Here is a 24,306-nt window from a genome sequence, read left to right on the forward strand (position 1 = left end):
AAATCCAACCAGAAACTGCTGCATTTGTTGCATCCATCTGGGAAAAAAAACTGGCCTGCAGTATAAAAGTGCTTTAAATCAAACAGCACGGTGGCCAGACCCAAACACCTACTCTGAAAAACGTCAGGGTGACAGCTCTGAAACCAGACACCAACATGCATTTGGATGCTTTGCTTCCACTCAAGTTGCATCTCTAGGTACTGTACTGCAAACTGATCACCATCTCCACTCCAGGCAGGCTGGCCACAGGCTGAGGCAAAAGCCATGTAGCTGTGGTTAATGATAGGCTGAGTTCAAGGTGAAAGAGAGGATAATTTAATGCAAGCTCAGCACTGCATTAATGTGGCTACCTATGTGCCAGTGGTTTGTAAAGACAAGCAGAAGCTCACACCTGCCAGCTCACTATCCAGTATATCTAGCCACAGGGTAATTACCACACACTGTGCGTGGTGCAGGATCAAAGTGACAGACTTGGACTGTGCCAAGCCAAATCTCTTCCCCAGTAGGTTCTCCAGATCTCATCTCCATGTCTTTGATTTAATAACTATATAATAAAAATTCAGTGGGTCAGGTTTCACCCAGATCACTTGGTGGTTGTTGAGGACAAACGACCAGACAAAGCAGGGACCTCTTCTCTCCTGCAAGGTTCCAGGGAGCTGTAAGGAGCAATGATGCCCACAATTGCATCACCAGACTGCATCACCCTGCCTTGATGATGGCAGGGTTTCCAACACGCAGATGTGGGTGAACCCAGGGAACTTTTTCCAACTGCCCAAAGCACCAGACAAACAGCTCCCCTTGCACACAACTCAGCCACGCAGTGCTTGGTGCATTCCAAGCCCACACTTTTCATGGCACAGACACTAGGTTGCCACTGGGGGACACTTCTACCAGGACTCACATATGAGATTAATGCTTCGTGGTTGCAACATTCCTACACCTGCATCAGGCCAACCCCAAGCCAGCAAAAGGCCCTGCTTCCCCCTCTCACAACCCTGGACTGCTCTAACTCAGCAACCTTAGTGCTTGATGCTCTCTCAGCACTAGAGATGTGTCTGATGTCTAGAGATGGGATTTTTTAGGAGAGAACTGCTGACAGGGAGCCTGTCACTACAGATGCTAACGTAAACCCTTCTTCATGGACACATCCACCTACAGCGACTCTCAGCGTGCAACCCTACAAGCAGGAGGTACCCCAGCTGGGCTCCCCTCATGCCCACAGCACTGTGGCACAGTGCTAGGCCAGGCCACTCTTTGGCTGCATTGCCCAAAAAAAAAAAGGTGATGCATAGAGCCCCAGGAGCTGGGATGCCCCGTGCCTCACTCCAACCCACACACCCCGCCTTGTTGGAAGGAAGCCCAGAGCATCGGTCCCCAGCCTCCTGTGGGGCTGGGAGGCAGCCAATGTGCTCCAGAGGCCAAGCCCTAACAAGGCACCACACACAGACCCTGCCAAGGGGCCAGGCTCTTCTCTGCTAATTGCTGTCTTAGCTTCTGAACCAACATGAGGGAAACAGAAGCAGCCTTATTTTGGGAGGTGAATGCTAAGTGTGCTGCTGCGCGTCCCCATCTGCCGCCGACAGCCACTGCTGACTGTAAGCAAACTTGAGCAAGTTTCTGATTTACTTCTCCTCCTGAACTTCATCCCAAGCAAACTTTACCCTCTGGCAGACTCCAGAAGAGGTACACATACAGAGCACATACACGCACACGTGGGCATGGAGAGATGGGCAGGAGCAGGGAGTGTGTTCTCGGGTACTCCTGTCTGCCACACCTGCAAACTGTGTTCCATTTGGGCAAGAGAGCAGAACTTTCACAGTAGAAATTTAAGCTGTTTTCTACAGTGAGATGTCAGCATCCCTGCTCTGGAAGGACTGCTGCTGCTACTGCTGCTCTGTGCGAGCACAAGTCAGTGGGATTCTTACCTTCACGGCATACTGCAGGAATATTGCCTAATTTTCTGTCTGATTAAAAAAAAATTCATATATGGCACCAAAGTAGCATTCTATCCCCATTATGTTAGGTACCACCATGCAAGTGACTACCAAGGCCTTCACTCTTTGAGGTAAATCACAACCAATCACCCCCTGCTCCTAAAACAGCAAAGCCTTTCCCTTTGCTCAGAGAGCTATTTCAGGTACCAGAGCTCAGAGGAGCTTGAGCTCTTTAAGGGAAACTCCTCCCTTATTCCCATCCACCACCACAGCATCATGTCTTGCTGCAGCTACTGGCATATCCTGTCCAACCCATCCCCCAATATGACTGCATTACAAACAAGGCTAGAAAGACAACAACAAAATTTAAGGACTGCACTGAAGATGCGCAGGGAAAAAAAACACCCATCACCAAACAAACAAAGAAAGGACACACACTTTCAGGTAACACCAATTTCTACTTTGCATTGAAGGTGGCTTCTTTCAACAAAGGAAAAAAAAAGAAGGAAAAAAAGAAAGAAATGGATAGAGAAAAAGGTAAAATAGAGAGGGGGTGAGTGACTAGCAAACTGAGACGGGGCAAATATAACGTAACAGCACTTGGCAGCCTTTCTGAAGACTAGACGTTGAAAGCATTAATGACTTAAATCAGGCATAGATATGATATTTCATAGGTAAACAACCATTCCATGTCAAGCAAGCTTGTCTACAGCATAATAAAAGGAAATTCTAGGAAGCAAAACACAAGTTAAAAGCATAGACAGACATTTTGGTTACAGGTACATTTTACAAAAGAATGGTGTGAGTGTCTCTCTCTATACAATATATATATATATATTAGCTAGCTCGAGAAATTAGATATATTTGCTTGAACAGTCTCCTTACTCACAGAAGTTACTGTAGCTCCAGCAGTTACCCATTGGTCAAAGAAATAAAATGCACAGATCATCAGTTTATCTATAGCGATACCAGCTAATTCAATTGCTGCTGTTCTAGTCAACTGGAATCAAAATAGTTTCAAATTTCCTGGCAGCTGGTGCCCTGCACTGCACACAGTGATGTAAATGGATGCTTTCTGAGTATTATGAAACTGATGGGGGAACTGCAGTCTCATTCAGTCTATCGCAGGAGCTAAGGAGTCCACCTTGGCAGCTTGCAGGGGGGAAAAAAAACATTTCCTCCAGCAAGGCTGCCTGACGGCATGCCAGGGAGACGTCTGTGCTTAGCTGCTGCCGTTTATTGTAACCGCGTCCGTAAGGGAGGAATCGGGTGGAATGGCGATGCTGAGAGTCATGTGCCGGTTTCGGAGCGCAGGATGCTTTATGGCATTTCAGCATCAGTGAGCTGGAAGCACTCACTAAGCAGCCTAGTCATCTTGCGTTTTATGTCTCCGCAGCCCCCTGCGCCGAGCACAGGCAGCACACGGGTGAGCGTGCGTGCGGCGTCACGACAGCCGGGCTTTATCGGTGGAAATCTTGCCACTATTCGTGAAGGGCGAACTGGGGCAAGCAAAAAGCAGTGAGTGCGTTAAAGACGAAACGAATCTCCAGGTGACAGAGCTTAATGGATGAGTCGCAGGATTTATGGTATTATATCATTACTGCAGCCCGCCAGAGGGGAGGGTTACACGTATCTCCTTGTCCTGCACTCCCTCAAGTTACAACTTCTTAGGGTCACTAAAACTATTCCAAGTGATAGCCTGCTCGTGCTGAGATGGAGAGACCGTCCCCCGCGAGAGGGGAGGGATGCTGCACAGCCTCTGGCAGCCTTTCGCAGCAGCCCTTTTTCCACATGATGTCATTCTCCATGCTGTGATAGGTCCTGCCTGGCTGGCGTAGCCAAAGCCAGGGGATTAACATAATGCAAGCACGGTGCTTTTGTAACTGGACTGCAAACGTCCACACCGGACTGGGCGCAGGGTTTTCTGCAGCTTGCAGCCGCTCTAGGTTTTTTGGGCAACTGGCTTGCCCCAAAAAGGGGAAGTGGAGCCAGATCTTCGTCCCTTCTAAAGTTAGAGCGGCACTACGTAAAAACAAATTGGTGGAAATGGGGAAGCTGAGTGAGAGAGAGAGGGAAGCAGGGGGAAGAGGTAGGGGAGAGCTATCTAGAAATAAGCCCTGGTTCAATGCCTCTGTGCCTTAGCAGACATGCAGGGAAGATAGAGGGGACCAGAGGTATAGCAGAGCCCACACAGAAGTGCCCACATTGGCTGAGATTCTTCACCTCAAAAAGAGACAACCAGAGGGAGTCCTTGCTGTGGTTACTGGGAGGTTTGACACAGAGCCCAGCAGCATGCACAGGCAGCATGCTCCTTGCACTCACCATGCTCGAACAGCCAGGCAGTGGTGTGGCAGCTGGCAGCTCAGAGTTACCCAGAAATTAACTGGTTCAGGGAAGAAAATAATCCCCCTGCAAGCACCCAGGGGCAGTGTGTCGCTCAGGAAATCCCCCACCCACAGCTTGCTACATACTGGAGGGGGTTATCAAAGAAGTACTGTTCACCACTGCTCTTGCCCAGTTCCCTAAATTCGGGGGGGGGGGGGTTGGGCTACCAGCGGCTGTGCAAGGTGTACCTTCAGTCTGCCACAGGACAGTCATGCCCATGCTAGGTAAATTTGTCCCAAATCTCTGCTAGCCCAGTCCCAGAGCTGGAGTCTGGTAGTTATGTGATGGCCAAGTTGTCATGGCTTGAGAAACAGAGTAAGAAAAGCTGCTAGGTCAAGAATGTAGATTCTGCCCATTAAGAAAACACTGACCAAAACAGCATGTAAAATATAGGGGACACAGTGTGTCTGTTTGAGTGTTTGTGTGGGTTTTTTTTACAATTGCACAAGTTCTAACCCTGTTCCTCATGGAAAGGCTTATATAAGCAGTGCTGTGACTTGGTTGCATTGTTTTTTACCCCACAATGGTGGGGTAACTAATTCCCAGTGGTAAGCAGGGACCACTTGCATAACCCTAACTGCACTGAATTAAGAGTCCTCCAAAGAGCCCCATACCTTTTGCCCTGCTGCAGGAAGGATGGCACCTTGCCACAGCAGCTCTCAGGCCTACGGTGAGCTCAAAACAGGACAAAGTCCAAAACTAACATGCAGCACGTGCTGAGAGGATTTAGTGAGAAGGATTATCCACTACAAATTGCTGCATGGGCCACAGATGGTCAGTGAGATAGCTCAGTCCCAAGAGTCATTACCCTGGAAAGCAAAATGGTAGAGTGAAACATCTGTTAGCATGAGCAGGAACAGGAGGGAACACAAAGACAGTATCTGGGCTCCTTATCCTGATGTAAAAGGGTGTGGATGAGTCTTACAATATTCAATGCACTTTTCTTCTTTAAAGCCCCACACCCTGGAGTAACATGGCTGTGAGAATCTCAAGCTTTGGTTTAAGACTCATAAACCCAGAATGTAAAAGACAGATCCAAAAAGAATCTGAAATTTTCTATTTTTCTACTGCTGTGATTTAGAAAGGAAGCAGCTAACAGGTGATTTTCTAAGTGTAGATACACACAGTGACAGCAAGAATTACTTTAAAAGCTCCCTAAGAGCCTTCAGCTGAAGAACAAACTTCTGGAGCAGTGACAACTCACAGCTGCTTTTACACTTGCAGCATCTACAAAGCCTCTCTAAATCCACTTGTAATTAATGTTATATATTTAAAATATTGTATTTTTAGAGAACCTTCTCAAAACACTCAAAAAATTGCTTTCAGGAAGCAACAATGGCTTTAAAAAATCCCACACTACTACTAGACACAGATCTCAGAAACTGTGGATTTTTGCAGATCCATCCAGAAACAAGGCACATCTGCAGAAAAGGATGTCCTTTACTGCATTTCAGGGTTTGGGACCAATTAACCAGGCTAAGAGTAAGCTTGCTAAGCAGTCCTCAAAGCACTCCAGGAGCTGGATATCAACTTACGCACCCAACTGAAACAAAAATAGGACACAGAGGGACATGTGTGTCTCCCAGGCTCCAAGTATTTGTTGCTAAAGGACAAGCTATCCAGCTGGACATTGCATAGTAACTTTTCAGCAAGTTCTCACAGGGAATGAGATTCCCTTCCTCAGGAAGCTGGACAGAGCTAAATAAACAACGCAGGGGTCTAGAGCAGAAGGCACTTGTTAGAGGAGTGAACTGTGAACAGGAAAAGTACTTGTTGTACGCCATGTTACACTTCTTCAGTGTGGTAACAGGCCAGAACTGCATCTACCCCCGTATTTTAGTTAAATGCCTTCTCCATGTTCTTATCAAGCCATCTCCAGCAGCAGGTTAACATGCATCATTTCCTTCAGAAAGCTTCAGAAGTGAAGCAAGGCTACAGCACGATGGAGGGTTTGTGTTGGTTTGCTGCCCATCTCACCAGATGATGGGGCTGAAGCTAAGGAGAGGAGAGGAGGCCATGGTGACAAGCAAAAATGCAGCTGTGCCCCACAGTACCTGCCTACAGCCAAGTCAGCTGTTGTGCCCACTGACCTGGATGCATCATTTTCCGTCTGCCCAATGGAAGGGAACGGCCTGACTGCCTCCAGGAAAGTGCTGCTGAGCCCTGCCAGCTTCAGCCGAGTTCAGCCTGTGCCACATGTGCTCAGAGCATCTGATGTGGCCAGACATTGATGGGCTGCCAGCATCACCGGGTCCCCAAATATTTCTGCGCTCACATCATCACGGCTCTCAGCTTCAGTGAACAGGCCACAGACTGGGAGGCAATTACTGGCTTAACTCTGGCATTTCCTAACTTCTGAGTGTTTAATTTTGCACATTTAAAAAACAATAAACAAACAGCCCGTATTTTAATGATTATTTGTACTAAACCCTTGGCCTTCAAACAACTCTGTTGTTTACCAAGTCGAGGATGTGGTAATCTCCTCCCCACAGCTGAAGGTTATGATAACTTGAACTATCCAGCTTTCAAGTGCAGGTCACAAGACATACAGTTTCCTCCTGTGGAGCAAGGGACTTAGCATAATGCCTTGTGCCCCTTTAGTTCTCCTCTCCCTGGGACTGGAAACGCAGACATCCATCACACCACACCTGAGGGCCCCAGAGCATGCCTCAGCTTCTCCCAGCCCCAGGAAGAGGGACTCAGAAGTTCAAAGGGAGACAGCAGGACAGCTCCCTGTCATGCAGACAAGATGCAGAGCACAGTGCAACCTGTCCTCCTGCACCAGCATTAATTTTTCCATGTGCACAGTCCGATGTGACACTGCTCTTCTGACAGCACTGTAAGAGCTTGCTGCTCTCCAGAAATGACCTGGTTTTCTCCAAGTTGGAGTGAAAGAGGAATACTCAGCACAGCCAGTGAACACACTGGTGCCAGAGAGGTAATCACTTCTTACAGTGCACAAACTCAGCTGGGAAGTTTTAATACAGTACCTCTGGAGACTTAAATTAAAAAAGTTAACCTTCTTTTTGCACTGTGCCAAACATCAGGGATATCTATGAGAAAACTATTGATTACACACTGAGATTTAAAAAATCCTGTGGGTCTTCAGTGTGTCAGAGAATGTCCCATCTAGTGGGACACTAAAAACAACAACAACAAAAAAAAAAAGGCTGAGAGAGTCACGTATGTCAGCAGGATGATGAAATTATAATTAAGGGGGAGGGGGCACCACAGGTCCGAGCTTTCTGTATTCCAGCCTTGTGTGTGTTCCTGTTAAATGCTGCAGGAGATCTGATGTACCTGTCCTCCACCGTAATTAGGCAACATGAACATGAAAATCAGGCAGTCCTCCGACCCTCGAAAAATGCAGTTTTGCACCTTTTCAAGAAAGCAGAGCTGCAGAGGAATAAACCAGACCAGGGAGCCCAGACTTTCAGGATTGCCCAGAGATGGAAAGAGCAAGAGATGAAAGCATGACAGAGGGTGGTGCCTCAAAATGGAAAGCAGTGGGGTTAGAGCACTGGGCAAGACTACAGTCAGCAGTTTGGGCTGTCATGAGAACAATGTAACGTGAGTGCCTGTGGTCTGAGGGCAGTTTTTTAGAGTGAGGATCAGGAAGGTGCCACTACTGTCTAATGCACAGAGGATGCAGCAGAGCTGGACATGCACGCCTTGAAGTGACACAGAGAAAGCAAGCAAGGCAGAAGATGAAGGACAACCTAGTACGTCAGGAGGGCTCACTTTACACAGATACTAGGGTAATTTTCTTAGGGCTGTTTCAGTCAGCATCATAAGACCATGAAAAGGCTTTGCTTGTACAAAAAAGCAGCCATTGTGTTCTTCCTTTGCTCTTGAAACAGGTTATAGAAGTTCTACAGCAAAAGCAATGATTTCCATGACTGGGGTTCAGGAGGGGGTATGCTGCATGGGTCAAAGTATGTGTTTGGTTTTGTTTCATGTGTCAGCTGTGGCATTGTTTGACCCCTTCCATGATTCAGCACACAGTGCCAGGAGAAAGTAAGCCTTTTTATTAGAATTGTTCTTCTGGCGTTGTTTGGGGTTTTTTTGTTACTCAGTTTTTGCTGGCTTAAGGTTGCTAAGCAAACAGATGAGCACAAGAACTAGCATGAAACAATCCGTGGCAGTGTGTGTCTGGGACCATCTCTTTTGGCAGAAGCAAGCTGTTAAATGAGCTCAGTTGCCTCATGACACCTCACTGAACACAAAACAGCAAGTGACAGGCTTTCCAAAAAACTATTTGTTGCACCAGGAATTCAAAACCAAGCTTCTTCCAGCAGCTGTTGGGAAACACCAGATTTGCATAGTAACACAGGCACTATTTGTACAGGGCTTTTTTGTGAGGGACGAGATTACACCCTCTGTTACACAGGAGGGATGAAAGCTTTCTCCTCCCAGAAGCATCAGAGAAAAGAATGTTTATTAATCTTAAGAAGCTATTTTCTTCCTAACAACAGTCTTGGATTTATTTTCTCATATAACAGGAATTATGGGGTATTTGGCCTTCATGTTTACTTAAGGAATTATTTTGTAGCATCCCCCACTGTTTTCCCCATGAAAGCACTTTTTAGGACTAAGCCATGCTGCCAGGGTTTTTTTTTTTCTTTTTGGTATTTAAACATATTAACTGCAAAGTCATAAAAATTAGGACTGTAACACGCCTAAGCCTAAAGATAAGTCTGTTCAATAGACATCACTGTTTCTGTGGCATTTCCAGAGCAGAGTATGTTTCCATATACAACAAGCACCCTTTATGTCCACGAGTCTGAGAAGACGTCTTGTCCAACCCAGCCAAATTCAGTTTCTAAAAAACATTTTCTTTAGCTGGAAGGCAGAAGGCTGGGGTTTTGCCAGGGAAGGTGGCCAGGCTGTGCAGGGGCACGTGGCTGCACGTGGTGCATCCTGCCTGCTCCCACTGGAAAGCAGCAGCCCCAGGAGAGGGGTCTGCAGGGAGATGTGTGGCCCTGAGCCCTCCCACAATGAGATGAGGGTCCCAGGGCCTTGGACCTCCTCCTGCTCCAGGTAAGGCATTCAGGGCAGGAGGATGGGCAACAAGACAAGAGAGGAGCCAGACAGGAGGCATCACACAGTAAAGGCAAGAGCACGAGGGCATCAGCAATCACAAGTATCCCAGACGAAACCAGACTGAGGACAGCAAAGGAAAGAAATTATGAGAAAATTTTTTTATGCAACAGCTTTATTAGCACTTGAATATCATTGATGAAAAACCTCTTCTAGGTTAGATGCTAGAAGGCATCTAACTTTTTATTTTCCCTCCTCTCACCTATGAAAATGACCACAAGCTTCAACCTGGAAGGTAAAAATCAGCACAGGAGCTTACTAACAAAGTATGCCATCTCCCACCCAGGTAGACAGAAGTATTCTTCCTTCTTTGGCTTGTCTGATTCAAGTGTTTTAGTACTCAATTAAAAAATGCATTCCCTCAACAGCATCCAGCAGAGCTTCAGTAATATGGCTGTGGCAGAAAGGGAAAGGATAAACCAGAAGGCAGTAGTAATTAAGTCATTCAGCAGCTTACATGTTATGTTCTGTTTCTGAGGCCAGTCATGGCACGGGTGAACTGCTTTGGGTTACATAAATTAAAGTTCAGTGTTATTGCACACAGTGACAAGTTGTTCTCTTGATCAAGTTTAAACACCAACACTTCTCCTGGCCCTGGCCCTGTCACTCATTTGCTTAAAATACTTTATACTTTGACCCCTAAAAAGCCTGTCTTCTTTTTTTTAAAGGCAACTTCAGAAAGTAGCAGGTTTGTTTGGATTTTTGGTTGTGTTTTTTCCCTTCCCATCTAACACAGAGAAGAACAGAGAGACTTTCAGGCATAGCTGCTTCCCCCAGAAACATATGTCATGACGTATTTGACATATATCAAATCAAAAAACGCCAGCATTTGGTGCACAGAGCCCTGGGTTTGTACTGCAGTGCCCTCAGTTACCCCTTCCTCATTCATCTCCAGCTAGTAAGCAGTTAAAGCCTGCTCACTTGAAGAAAAAAGTAGAAGGGGCACTACCACTCTCATTTATCCATTATGGTAAAACACCTTGGAGGAGGAGGAGGAGGATGAACCTGCCTGAGACAGCATGAGGCCAGTCTGGGTAGGCACAATGTGGCCCAGTTTTCGGGTACAATTAAAAAATGTTACGTGTTAACCACTGTTAAATATTTGGAAACCCTCCCTTGAAGTCACTCCCATTTTGCATTATAATTGTTAGCTCCTAGTGGTAGTTTCTCATTAATAAAGGAACCTGAGAAGGACCAGAAACATCTATTTATCTGGCTTACTCTTTGCCACCCTTCATTTTAGGGCTCAGTACTCAGCCCGGAATACCCATCACATGTGATAATTGTTTTGGCTGGTAATAACCACAGATTCACGTGGACTTATTAGACACAGCATACTTTATTTAATACTGATTCAATGCCTGCTGACAGTGCTCTCACACTGCGTCTCTCCAAGCAAGAAATGAAGTCATCCTGATTCGTGTAATGATCTGATACACATTTTGTGGCAATTTGGAAAAGCTTTTAAAATTTAAAATTTTGGTGGTTTGGGGTTTGTTGGGGTTTTTTCCCCTTTACAGTTTTGGTTTTTTTCACTTTGTGATTAGGATTTCCCAAGTGGGAGACCAAACTTTATAAAATCCCAGAAAAAACTGTTTACTCACTGTCTAGACTTCAGTTCTGCCTTTTTTTTACCTTTTTTTTTACCTTTTTTTTTTTTGCCTTTTTTTTCTTTCCTTTTCCCTTTCTTACTGAAGTGGAGGAGCCTACACAGTTTGTTTCTGAACAAAGTGCTGCCCTTTTCTGGCAAGAAGGGAGTCTTCTTTAATTAAAAGTGACATTCCAGAAAGTTTGCAATTAGAAAGGATCAAGGTACAAAGAGAACAGCCTGAGGAAATGCTTTTGCAAAGAGGGCAGGGATTGTTGATAATTATGATGAGGCAAGAGAAATAGTTACAATAACTACATTTACTTTCTTCTAAGCTTGGGCTCTGAAAAGGTAGAAAATGCCCTGCACTTACATGAAAAGGACAAGAACAAGACCAATCCTTAGGCATATTAGATATTGCACCTGGATTTCTTGAACTACTAACTACAGAGGACAGAGCAGTTCAGGTACCACCTCAAGTATCTAAATTGAAATCTTACCTACCTCTAGCTGTAGGAAGAGCAGCGTGCAGACCACGAAGGGCATTCCTGGAAGGACCTCCAGGCAGAGATGGCCGTGTTTCAGCACGTGCAATTGCAGAACTCGTGGCTGAACCGACTCCGCTGCACAGAAGTGAAGGGATTCCCTCCACCAGTGTGTCTCCAGCACACGAGTCCCTGCTGTCACATCAAGGTGGCCCAGGTGAGCCAAACAGAAAGGTGGGTGTATAACACAGGGAACCACTGTCATTTTCTGAGGCCAAACCATCAGGGTCCTTTGGTCTGGTACTTGCACTGTGGTCTGGCAAAGAGCAGCGTTAGCATAGTGAGCAAGCCCTTGTGGGGTCACTAAGAGAGAAGCTTCTGCAAAACTTTCCTGAATAGATTGAGAGTTTTGGGGGTTTTTTTTCCATACAATAGTTATAAATAGCACTTACCCCTTTCTGAAGGCTTCTGTTCTTCCAAGCCAAATAAAAATTCATATTTGGCCTTGGCAACATTCTGGGCGTGAGCTGATACATCATTATCCCACACAAGTGCTTCTGCCTGTAGAGTCAAAATAAATAAAGCTTATCTACCTTTTGGTGAAAAAACAGCAGCAGGAACGTGAAATCCTTCCAGGTGCGCTCTCAGGAAGGATTTTCAAAGTATTCATTTAACTCTGTCACCACCAAGATCATCCAGAGCAGACATGCGCCAACTCAGAATGCTTTTGAAGAGCTTGCCTGTCTTTGAACCCAAGCATTTCAGCATTAAGCAGTGATGTCAGAGCACCCAACCACTTATATCTTTAGCAGGCTTACCCACTGCAAGGGCAGCAGCACTAGCCAACTGTGTCAGTAATACCAGTTAGGGTTAAAAATGTCAAGGGAGTAGTATCAGAAATAGCAAATTTGAATATGTATGTCACAAAACTGGGACCCATGAGAAAACCATAAATGGGGCAGGCTGTTTCTTTGAAGAGAGGCTGGGGCAGAGAAAGGGAGGAAGGAAAAAGGGCTACAGCAAGGATGATCAAAAATGGGAAAAAGGGATAAGGTATGCAAACGTGTGGGGAGTACCGTCTAAGGGTCCCTGTTGGACAGCCCACGCCTGACTGCCGCGGTCTAGCTCAGGACAATAGCCCAACCTGGTTTTATAACCACACAAGTCAAACCTGCTTATCTGGCCAGGAGGCAGGGAGGAGGCACAGAGTGGTGAAGCCAGCTAGTCCTGGGCGGGGATGGATGGACAGATGAATTGAGCAACCCCTGCCCACCCAGGTCTGGTGCCACCAGCACCTTCACCCTGCTCCCTCCTTGTTAAGAAGCAGTTTGAGAGAGTAAAGGTCCAGTTTCTCAGAGGAGATAAAGGCTGCAGGACTAAGATCAAAATACCTTTCTGAACAGGTGGGGACAAATCAAATCCCCAAGATAAAGCACACACCAGCAATAAGCTGTAGTGCAAAAACTATCTGCAGTCGGCATTAAGTGTCTCCCCAGCTGGGCAAGACGGAGCCCGTAATTCTTCCGTCTGAAGTGACAGATGAAATAAATCATTAACTCCGCAAATTCTTCAGTAAACTTTATATTCACGCTCTATGTTTGAGGCGCTCAACTGTTGCAGCATAGCAAGTCGTTGCATCGTTCATACTGAAGACCTGAGCTTACAAAAATATTCTTAAAAAAAGAAGTCAGATGGAACATTCTGCCCCCCCAGGACAACAATAACTTTTATGCATTTCTATCAAATACCTTAGGAGAAGCGTCATCTACAAACATAAATTCAAAGTACAGGGGACACGTAATTCACAGGTCAAGGCCCTTTAATCAGCAATGGATGAAATCCATACATTCTTCCACCTCTCCAACAATTACATTTTCTTCCACGAGCATATTGGCAAATAGCTATCTTGCCCCATGCCCTTGAACGGTTTTGCTCCAGGTTTTCCTGGCCTTTTACTCCATTTCTACTCCTGCCTTTCTGCACTGCACTAGTTCTGCAGGATGTAGTCCAACACCACTCTGTCTGAAATAGGCAGCAGATCTTACACAGGGGTCTTGGACAGATTTATTTGGACCGTTCACTGGTCCAACTACTCATCACTAGAGCTCTGAGTACTTTGATGGACGTGCTAACACTAGGCTACCAAATCCTTTGGAAAAAATGTGGTGAAACAGATGAAGGGTTTTCTAGCACAAAGATGACTTCCATGAGCAAGACAAAATGAGCTTGGAAAAAGCCTCCATGTCTCTCCTGCTTTTACAGGGCTGCATTCATTCACAGGAAGGGAGGCGTGAAGGGCTAGAAGAGGAATAGCTGGACCCAGAGCTCACACAGGAGAAGGCTCTTGTCTGCAACAGCTTGGACAGGAGTAGCTTACAGAGCCAGACAAAAATTCAACCTACCCAGATATGGATGTGAAGGGATGGGACGGCTAAAAACTGGCTGGTGCCAAATCCCAGTCACGGATGAATGAAATGGAAAATAAAATGAACAGAAGAGTCCAGTTCCTGAGCAGTCAGGAATTTCTGATCTATGCACCTCTGGGACACAGTATTTCCATACCTCAGCCTTGCTTTTTGAGACTTCACAGACATCTGCTGCAGTGAACATCCCTGCCAGCAAACACATGTTCCAAGGGTCTGTATTTGCCTGCACCTCATTGTAAAGCAATGGAGAAGAGTCTGGTTCACAGCACCCTCTGCATTGCCCAACAACAGGCAGAAATAAGTTGTTAGATTAATGGGGTTTCCATGTACTGGGTAGCATTTATCAGAACTAGGTGCATAAAGAGAGGCTGCAAGACCCTTATCTTGGCATCTGAAAGGGATAACTTGATTTTCAGAAGTGCTCAGCACCACTGATGAGAATTACAGACACTGGCTTGTGTATGGGAACAGCTGAACTTAACATCTATTTAGGCTGTCAGAGCACTAAAAGGAACTGTGTAAAGAAACTCCAGATCCAGGCTTAAGGAAAAAGTTTATCATATTTCATCCAAAAAAGAAATATTAAAAAAAGAACACAAGAGAGGGAGAGAACAAAGACACTGAGTTCAGAGCTCGATTTTAAGACTGCTGATTTACCAGTGTTCAAATCAAGAGTGTGCTCTCCTTTCCTTCTTTCAATCCACCACTCACCCAAGCCTTGCAGAGGTCAGCATGCCCTGAAACCAGGATCCCAGAAAAGGCCTGGACAAACATTCATGGTGCTTTCCAAACTGCATTAGCAAAGATTAAATACAAGCAAGATTGAAAGGGATATAAAACTCCTGCTTAAGCCTTCTCTCTCAGCTCAAGGGCAAAGAAATCTGCATCCAGGTCATCTCATTTCATAATTGCTTCCCTCAGAGGGCTTTAACCACCACCTTTGACGCATCTGGTCTTTGTCACTCCTGGAGAGGGTGACACTCAGAGCATCAATCCCCTTAAATCAGCCCAGCTGTACATACAACATATCTCATGAGCCACATACCCACTATTTTTCAGTCTGATTATGGTCTGGGCAGAGAGGCATCAAGCTCCTGCCCATTTATGCATCACTCTTGCAGTGCTTTCTGCCTGTTTGAACATGTTTCATAAGCCTACTTCCCTCCGTCACAGTTCCTGGTCGGGAGTTGGGGCAGCTGCATTTGCCTCTCAGTGACTTTTAGATAACATTTATGAGGCTGCATTAGTTTGTCCTTGGCAGCCCTCACCCCTCAGACCTCCTGCCAACACACCAGACCAGTTTCTGCTGACCCTGCAGAAGGCACTGGCATGGTCATTACAGGTGTCCCACCTTGCTGGCTTTCTGTTCCTTGCTGAGGGAGCAGAGATTGTTCAGGATATGGCACTCATGGTGGTTTCAGGCTAGTACAAGAAGTGAAGTTGCTGAATCCATGTCCAGCAGGAGCTGCCAAGGACGATATGTCAGCCCAGCTGCCTCTGCTCCGCTCTGCTGTCTGGAGGTGTGAACTGGGGCTGCGGGGCAACATCTGCAAGGAGAAACTGTTCCCACAGTTCACCCCTGAGAGGTGCCTTTAGGCAGGCCCCCGACAAGAGCTGCTGCCTCTCTTGAAGCACAGTTTCTCTCTCATTTCAGCTTCAGTCATGAGCTCCCCTCAAAATGCCCTCCCAAAAATCTCAGTGGTTTTTAGATAAGCACAGTGAGTCATAAAAGCCTGAAGAAAATGCTTCTCCTTTCTCCATGGAAGAAAAGCACTGAAGCATCCTCTTTTGAATTTCACTGAGATTCTGGTTGGGGCCTTTTTTGGTACAAACTGTTTTCTTCTTGGAGCCTTTTTTTTTTTTTCCATACCTACATGTCAGAGAGCATTAAATGAAGAGTATCAAAGTCTTGTTCTCTCACCACCATTTGCAGCTGAGCTTGACAGGAGAGCTAGGCTCCATCTCAGTGGAAGGGGATGACATTGTCCATGGCTGCTGTGACAAGGAACAGGTCAGTCTGAGCACAAGGAGCCAGTTTGAACCCGTGCCTCCTGAAGTATTCACACTTAAGGTCATATGTTTTCTTCAAAAAAGCCTAATAAGGAGGAGTTTTTCAAAGGAGCAGATAATTAAATTGCAAATGTCAGTTTGGAGTTTCTCAGACTCCCTCAGAGGACAGATGCTGTCCAAATAGACTGAATTCTTGCAGGCGACCCATGCTTGAGGAACAGCAGAATGGGATGGGTGCTCAAGCACGAGTCTTCAGGGAGCGAGAGCTAGCCAATATTCTGGACAGCAGAATATGCTAAAGGAAAACATCAGTAGGAAGTGGCCTAACAACCTTTCACAGAGGGCTGTTAGCTGGGACAGAGAGGTCAAAGCGTCCTCAGGGAGACCCCTACAAGCTTGCTTAATAAAACCCAGCCACCCCATCCCCAGAAAGAAACATTGCTGGAATTCTTCTAGGCTTATTGGAAAATGTGGAGGGACTGGCCAGTTAGGGTGTGGGTCTCCACAGCTAAGCCATACCATGAAGAAGTCTCGGGGGAGCCCCAGTTTTACACATTTTGCATGTGCACAGCTGCTTTTTCCAGAGCTGAGTGCCTCCCCCCTTGGCCACACCACTGCTGGATGTCAGCTCCCTGCCAGCAGGCAACAGCCCCTGCACTGGCAGCACAGTGCTTCCTGGAGGTTTCATTGAGGCTAGCGGGGAGATGCTGCAGTGGCTGCAACAGAGCTGTTGGCACTACTCAAGGAAGCAGAAAAAAAGCCTTGCAGGATGCCTGAAAAGCACAGTCTACTACAGAGAACTTCACAGTCGCACCCGCAGCATTTCTAATCCCAGGCTGTGCTTGCTCCATTCTCATTGCTTCATCAGCATCTCTGGTGGCAAAAAAACCAAGTGCCTCTCAGCAGCCTGTCATACACCTCAGTACAGTGAGTTTATGCTCTCCAGAGGAGTGTAAACTTGTACCTTCATCTTGTCTTTTGCACCCCAAAGTCTCCCCAGAGACTGACAGAAATACAGTAACTGGTAATGGAGCTAGCTTCAAAAAAAAAAAAAAAAAAGGGGCGGGGGCAGGAATGATGGATAGAAGGGTTCTACAGATTTAAAACCTTCTCCAGCAAGTTCCCAGCCGAACAAAAGTACTCTATGAGTCAAGCTACAGTGCCATGGTCAAGTTTTTATGGAATCATGCATAGAGAGCTCTGCCTCTCCTGTCACACACGGACAACCCCCCAACAGTGGCCAACCCTTTTGTTAAGCACCATTATCATTCCTGTGTATCATTCAGTAGCAAGCCTCACTGCTTTTGACAGGTCATAGTAATTGCCCTGAAAAGACTATTTCTGTTAAGCTTGTCTTAAATCACTTTCCTAAGTAACAGGATGAAATTCAGAAAGCCGGCATTAAAATAAACTTGCTGGCTGGTGAAACCTAGTGCACACTGACAGCACAGGGACACTGTGGGTGCTTTTTCTGTGGGACTTCAAAAAAAATAAGGACTGGTAGCAGAGGTTTGTAGTTTTTAATTGCATATGACCTCATGCACCACATTTGTGTTTTCCTCACACCTCCCCACCACTACTATACATGCTTGCAATTCTGGAATTGAAGCATTAGCAAAATAGATTAAGACTCGAAAGAACAGGATTTTTGCATGGCTAAACCTCAGCTGGACCTGCCAAAACTTAATGCTAGCCAAAGTTTTGGAAGAGATCTCAGCCTGGGTTTTAAACTAATTCCTAACTATCAGAAGTTGCAGGGAGATATGTATAGAGCCAGAAGGTGGGGGAGGAAAGAAAGGGCTTGTATGAGAACACTGCCTATAGCCGTTGTCCAGCAGAGAAGTCTGGATTCTAGAGAGGGATAACAAACTCATCTAAGACTTTTCAGCTACAGGAAGGAGGCAACTGAGCGACATGTGGCAGAGGTGCCTGCAAAGGGCCTGAAAAAGACAAAGAGCAGTCGATAATTCACCACGTTTTTTAATGCAACACCCAGAGTACAACAAAATGAGGTATTAGGAGTCAGCATCACACCAAACAGGAGATAGTTCCTCATACAGTTTGTAGTCAAAACCACCAACCTCCTTGCAAAGCAATGCCACAGAAACTAAAACACTATGGGACCCAACAAGGAGGGTGAACAAGCTCAAGTGACACAAATCCACAACAATACGTAGAAATTGCACCCTTCTCATGAATCTCCAAGCTAAACACTTTCTAGGCATCTGCAACGTCATACATTGTCCTGGGCTAAAGTGACCTCGGGATGTGTTTACCGGGAGCAGGCTCGCAGTAAGCAATCAGGCTGGAGAGAGCAAAACTGAAAGGGTGCAGATACTATCAGAGCTGCTCTCCCTGCTCAAAGGCAGACTTCACAAAAGTTCAGTGTCTAAAGAGAGGCTCAATTCAAGAATAAACTGCTTAGAAAAAAGCATGGAAACAGTGACCAAAAAAAATAAAATAAAAAAAAAAAGGATGCCTTAGCACTACTGTCAAGCAGTTGCAGGTGAAATTTGTTTCCAGACTGGTTGCCTTGTTGTACACTTGCACTTCGAGTTTTTCTCCCCTTAAAGAAAATGTTTGGTTTGTTGTTTGGTTGAAGCTGTTAGGAAGCAGTCAGCTGTTATACAGAATTAAATGCTTTTTATTATGCAAAGGCTGATGCTGTCTGAGCTGTAACTGCATGAATGTGAACAGCATGTTAATTGAAAGTCTGTATGATTACACCTTACTATTAAAGGTCACTCAGCATTTTGTGTTTGCCAAGTCAGTGATTTTTGATGCGTGCTGTGTGGACCTCTGGATGTCTATGCATTATTTCTAAGGTATGTGCAAGAATCAAAGCAAGCCCATTGAGAGGTAGGCTTTAGCTCACTGCATGAACGACCATGTTCTTAGATATAAAACATAAAAACAAAAAACACCCCAAACTTTTAACAAAGCCACAGTGCAAGTATTTTTCCTGAGTTATGCCTAGGAGCATTGGGGTGGGGGTGTGATTTAAGAAAAAGACAGCATCTCTTATTCAGATAATTAAGTGATGCTTGTAGTAGACATATTGCATTTACTGGTTTTGATCAATCTGTTCCAAGTATATTTAGCAAACTGACAGACTGCTTCTCTGCAGCAGGTAGTGTGCTTCCATCATCTTTAGGCATCTCAGATGGCAGAACAGTGTTTATACAGGCTACAGGTCTGCTCCACACAGATTTCTACTCCATGGAAGCTAAAATTTGGATACGCCTAAATGCCTCATGAGCCTACCAGAAGCTACCTCTGTGTCTTTAAGCAACTAAATTCTTTCCAAAACACATGCCAACATCTGCTGTCCCTTGAAAACTTGCAGACCACATCCTTTCCCATGTGCTGTACAGTCTCTGTGTCCAGCTAAATATACACTGCTTTTATGGATGGAAGTAAAGGACAAGGTATTGGGCAAGCTCATTTTCATTTTTCAAATCAATATTACAAGCATGGTTTAAGGTAGTGTCTCAAAGTGATTAAAATACTCAATTACAATGAATGGTAAAAAAAAAAAAAAAAAGGAAAAAAACAGAAACAAAATAAAAATAAACAAAAAAACTACAACAATGTCACAAAAATCCAAACAAACAAAAACCCAAACAAAACAAAAACAAAAGCAACCCAAACAAACAAACAAAAATGCCCCACACCCAACTCCCAAACCACTCTACACAGGAGCCCACTGGAAGAATTTACATTTGCAAAGGTGTAAAAACCTGCATTTTCTCTGTGGCAAAAGCCAACTGTAGAGCTGCAACACAGCAACAGAGCATGCAAAAAGGGACATGTAGCTCCCTCTGACTTAAGACATACCTCATTGTTTCTGCATGATTATTTCATATCATGTATTTAAATTCATTTTACAGCTTTCATCTAAACTGTTCTTTCTCAGACTTAACTGGATTTAACAGTTTTTCGGATCAGAAGTTTGACTGAAGTTTGATCTGAGCCATCTTCCCTCTGGCACAATTGAGGCAGAAGCTAGAAGTGACATCAACAAATTTCTCCTGAAGTGCAAGCACTGGGGGCCTGAAAAGACAAAGTTGCAAGAGTGTTTGCTTGCTAAGGAAGCGCATGCTAAGGACTGCAGCATCCTCAGACAGCTATGGCCCTGTGAACAGCCAGGACCCAACAGGCAGTTTCAGCCGTGGCAAGAAGGCAGAAGACATCAAAGATGATGCATTCCCCACAAGCAGCACAACACAGGCCAGCTGGCACTAGTGTCCCACTCATTAAGTCACAGCAAGTCCACAGACAAGACAGCTGATGACAACCAGAGCTCACTGGTACTAGAGTTTGTTTTCTTTTGAGAAAAGGGCTTTCCTGGTAAGTGTTCTTCTGTTAGCGCTGACATGCAGCCACATCCCAGGCTTAAGTGAATCTTGCCATCACACTTGGCATTTGTTCAACCTAGGAGATGCAGTTATGACTCACATGACACTTCCTATTTGAAAACTGTTGTAAAAAGATAATGAATATATTTTGGAGGTAAGCCACCTCTTCCAGTGTGCCATTTCATGCCATGAAGAGAAAGCAAGCCCCATTCATCACTTCTGCAAAAAGGGAGGCTTGTACTATGTAATCTGTGCCATTTAGGTGGTTTTCTTACTGCTCCCAAACTACTGCACCACAGTCTCAAGACGATGCCCTCTTTTCAGTCATAGAATCAGAGAATCATAGAATATGTTGAATATGGAGAGGACCCATCATGACCAACTCGTAGCCCTGTGCAAGGCAGTCCTTTTACCAGGTGGCAAAAAGCTGCAACGTGACATCCTCAGCAATCGTGACAGTGAACAGTATTGCTTCCACCCTGGCAGGCCATCCTAAAAAGCCAGCTCCAGCCTGGTTTCCATCAGCTTAGCCCAGTAGTCATGGCACAGAAAATCTCTGTGTCCAGTTAGGAAGGGAGGCACAGCAAACGCCGTGCACTTCCCACAGCCAGCACTGGTGGCTGAGGCACTCAGTGGAGGGGAAGTGCAGTGCTCATGCTCTGATGGACAGCATGATCCCTGAGGACAGCCTGATCCAGTGCCCAAACAGGTTGTTTAGCTTACAGCATCCAGGAAGTACAGTCAATTCAGGAGCAATTCAAGCTTCAAGGGCTAGATAATACCCGAGCTCCTCTGCTCTCCTGATTCAACCTAGCCCACACCCAGAGGGCTGCCTCTAACCCCACCCTACTTTCAAGCATCATCCACAACCTGCCTTGCTCATCCCTGTAATGCAGTGAATAAATGTTTGGATGCATTAGCATCCCAGGAGTTTGTGGTCTCGGAGAGGAGCTGGTACAACAGCAAGAAACAACTCAGAGCAAGGAGGAGCTGCATTCAGAAAAAGCATGTGGAAACACACTGCAGAAGGATACTTCAAACAGTGCCATTCCTGAGAGGAAAAGGACACTTATGTCCAGAATGATAGTGTCAGGCACACACTTTGAGCTGGTCTGAAACAGCTTTTTCATCTGACAGAAGCATACAATTTCCATCCCCCCCAACCTCATGTCACTGCAAACAGGAAAAAAGGACTGGAAACAATCTCTCTTACCACAGGTATGAGGGGACAGGAATGCATTTAGAAAGATATTCAGAAGATGCAAATCGCACAAGACCTAAATTTGTTCATCTGCAGACCCACTTCTCTTTAGGGCAACTATCCAGAGAAGCTCCCTATCACACATACCCCCCTCAGCCAAATTTCCAAAGGACCCATATACAATTTTACAACCCACCAGGATGCAAGGAACCCCCAGTTTACAGAGTGGGTCTGGGTGGGACAGCCAGATTGTGAAATCTCTGCTCCACTACAAGCCACCTTTCCATCAGGAATCACTTGTGAAGAAATGTCCCTTCAAGAACAGTGGGTGGCACATATCCCTGCTGAGCCCAGGGACATTTTTCCCACCTTTTCTGGCTAAGCCCACAGTACTCACACCAAACAACTTTAGCAGCTGCTGCACCCTGGGGATCCTCAGAATCTGAAACACTGAGCTGACCCAGAGCAGGATACTCTGGCTGGTGGCTGACTGCCCAAACCTTTGAGCTTTGGTAGCAGTTCATGGGTTTGTCCAGCCTCAGCAGCTTGGCAGATGGCTCTCTGGTACCCTGCAACCCACCTAATCTTACTCTGCAGACACTACCCCTCCCTCCCTTCCTCGGGCTCCTTTCACTAAGCCACTACATTGTGCTACCTCTAAATTAATTTTAAATCAGCAACCAGCACTACCCCAGCGTCTTGCTCTCTCTGAATGCCCTTGCAAGCAGACAGAGACTCTCCAAAAAGAAACACATGCAACACCTCAGAAAAATCACCCCAGCCCCCAGGTTTGCCAGCCTGTCTCTCCATGGAGCAGGGATTGTTTCAAGCAATCAACTGTCCTGCATGTGCAAGGACAGTTTATCAGCCGTGGCCAAAGCATCCCTTCCTTTGCACCAGTGGCCTTCCGTGGTGAATGATTTGTGCTGCCCCAGCGCTGGAACTCCCAGCACTTGGCTCAGAACACACCCCTGGAGACAACTGTCTGCAGAGATGCTCCATGGCACTAGTCCGTGGTATTCCCACAGAGAGCCTGCCTCTTCAGCCCACAGGAATCAAACCCCAAACCATCCCTTACATCGAAGGTGCAAAACCAATTGCCAAACTTTCCAGGTGTGATGGGCAAGAACAGAAAGGGCTATTCTGGGGGGGAGGCAGGGAGGAGAAATACTCTGAACAACATCCATGTCTTTCAGCTATGCAACTTGACATCAGCAAAGAAAGTCTTGCTGAAAAAATAAAACCCACTAGCACGTTCATTAGGATCCTCACTGCTCTTTCCCTTCTCAATTTGATGGCATAGAAATGGAAATAGTAAATCAAATAATCTGCTCAAGCACCAACAGCAGTAGAGGACCACTTTCACACAAGTCAGTTATGCAAGAATTTTCTGTATGGATCAAGAAGTCCTAAATTTTTTTTGTTTTTTCATGTTTTGAAGACAGCAGCACGTAAGTGTCTTGGAACTGTTCTTAACATCACCACTACCACAAAGGATGTTCTTACACTCTGCAACGACCAAGGCTGTAACTGAATGGAAGCATTCGCACAGGGTCTCCTACATGGTTAACCTCACCTCTCTCCCATCAAAAGAATGCCCCCAAACCAACTCTCAGTGTGTAAATCAACAGCGCTAGGACAGAGTCACGGAGTGCATTAAACTGGTAACATCTGCTGAAACACATCAACTAAGGATATGACTGATGAAAAAGCATTTGGAGTAGAAAGAGGTTTCTTTCCACTAGCTAAACCAGAAAGGCTTGGATGACTCTTAGCAGTCTATTACAATTGCTTCAAATGCTGGCTGTGCAACAACCAGTTTCATTAGAAATACAGCATTTGACTTTCTCCCTGTTTTAATGGCCCTACGCACAGACAGAATTAAAGTGTGACTGAAGCTGCAAAAGCAGTAGTACTTGCAGTTGCCTATTACAGACGCAAATCACTTCAATAACATATAGATGGGGCTCTGCCTGACAACTGGACTCTGTGGGAGCCAGGTAATTGCTGTTTATGGCACTCATCTGTATGGGAGTTAGCAACTTCAGTGGGTTTGTGTGAAGTTCAAGCTCATTACAACTCAATGTTTATGTTCCCTTTGAGAAGCGTAGGTAACACCTCAGCTGCACCGCAGCATCCCTGTGTATGCTTAATGTTCTAAAATTTTACACCTTTGGTAAACTCATCTCAACTCCACTCTTGCCCTTAAAGCGCAGTGCTGCTACTCAGCCAAAGACTGGTGTTTTTCACAACATCTCATCCAATTCAAGAATTTGGTGATATTAAGAGAGCTTGTCAGTGCAGCAGCAGTGCTAATGTGTTACACAGACAAGTTACTTGGAGACACAAGCAAAACCAACCGCACAGGATGCAGGCTGGGGGTCCCAGCCCTGGGGTGCGAGTCCCAGTACAGCCTCCTTAGTGCAGCTGGTGTCTCTCGGGACCTCTCAATAATGACCTCAGAAGCGGAGCCTGAGCTTTCTCTCTTAGGGAACTGCGAAAAGCATACGGGAGAAAAAAACAAAACTAAGGAGGAAAAAGAAAAGGGAAAAAGTAAAACAATAAAAGGAAAGAGAAAAAAGAGAAGAAGGAAAGGAGGGAAAGAAAAAGGATAACAAAAAGGAAATGGAAATATGGGGAGGAAATAAAAGAGAGTAAAGACCAGAAAAAGAAAAAAAAAAGAAAAAGGGAAAGAAAAAAAGAAAAGGGAAAGAAGGAAGGAAAGGGAAAGAAGGAAGGAAAGAAAAAAGGAAAGGGAAAGAAGGGAGGAAAGGGAAAGAAGGGAGGAAAGGGAAAGAAGGGAGGAAAGGGAAAGAAGG

The 24,306-nt window shown here is 45.5% G+C and overlaps 1 protein-coding gene and 1 long non-coding RNA gene across 4 annotated transcripts in view; one reads left to right on the top strand and one right to left on the bottom strand.

Moving 5' to 3' along the window:
* Positions 1-24,306, bottom strand: part of PSD3 (pleckstrin and Sec7 domain containing 3) — a 113,521-nt gene that overhangs the window by 88,834 nt on the left and 381 nt on the right. Inside the window, exon 2 of one of the 2 annotated variants that reach the window (XM_064642316.1) lies at positions 11,945-12,053. In XM_064642316.1, coding sequence (XP_064498386.1) covers positions 11,945-12,053 — 109 coding nt within the window. Of the gene's footprint in view, positions 1-2,823; positions 3,111-11,944; positions 12,054-24,306 lie in introns of those variants that run through there. The other variant, XM_064642317.1, reaches the window with a different exon arrangement.
* On the top strand, positions 2,134-23,715 carry LOC135407353 (uncharacterized). Of its 2 annotated transcripts, XR_010426834.1 has the most exons (3): positions 2,191-2,378; positions 11,518-11,726; positions 19,845-23,715. It is a non-coding gene; the product is annotated as an uncharacterized LOC135407353 (long non-coding RNA). The 2 variants fall into 2 exon arrangements; XR_010426833.1 differs by lacking the exon at positions 19,845-23,715 and having other exon boundaries at positions 2,134-2,378; positions 11,518-18,724.

Source organism: Pseudopipra pipra, chromosome Z, assembly GCF_036250125.1.
Source record: "Pseudopipra pipra isolate bDixPip1 chromosome Z, bDixPip1.hap1, whole genome shotgun sequence".
Taxonomy (NCBI): Eukaryota; Metazoa; Chordata; class Aves; order Passeriformes; family Pipridae; genus Pseudopipra; species Pseudopipra pipra.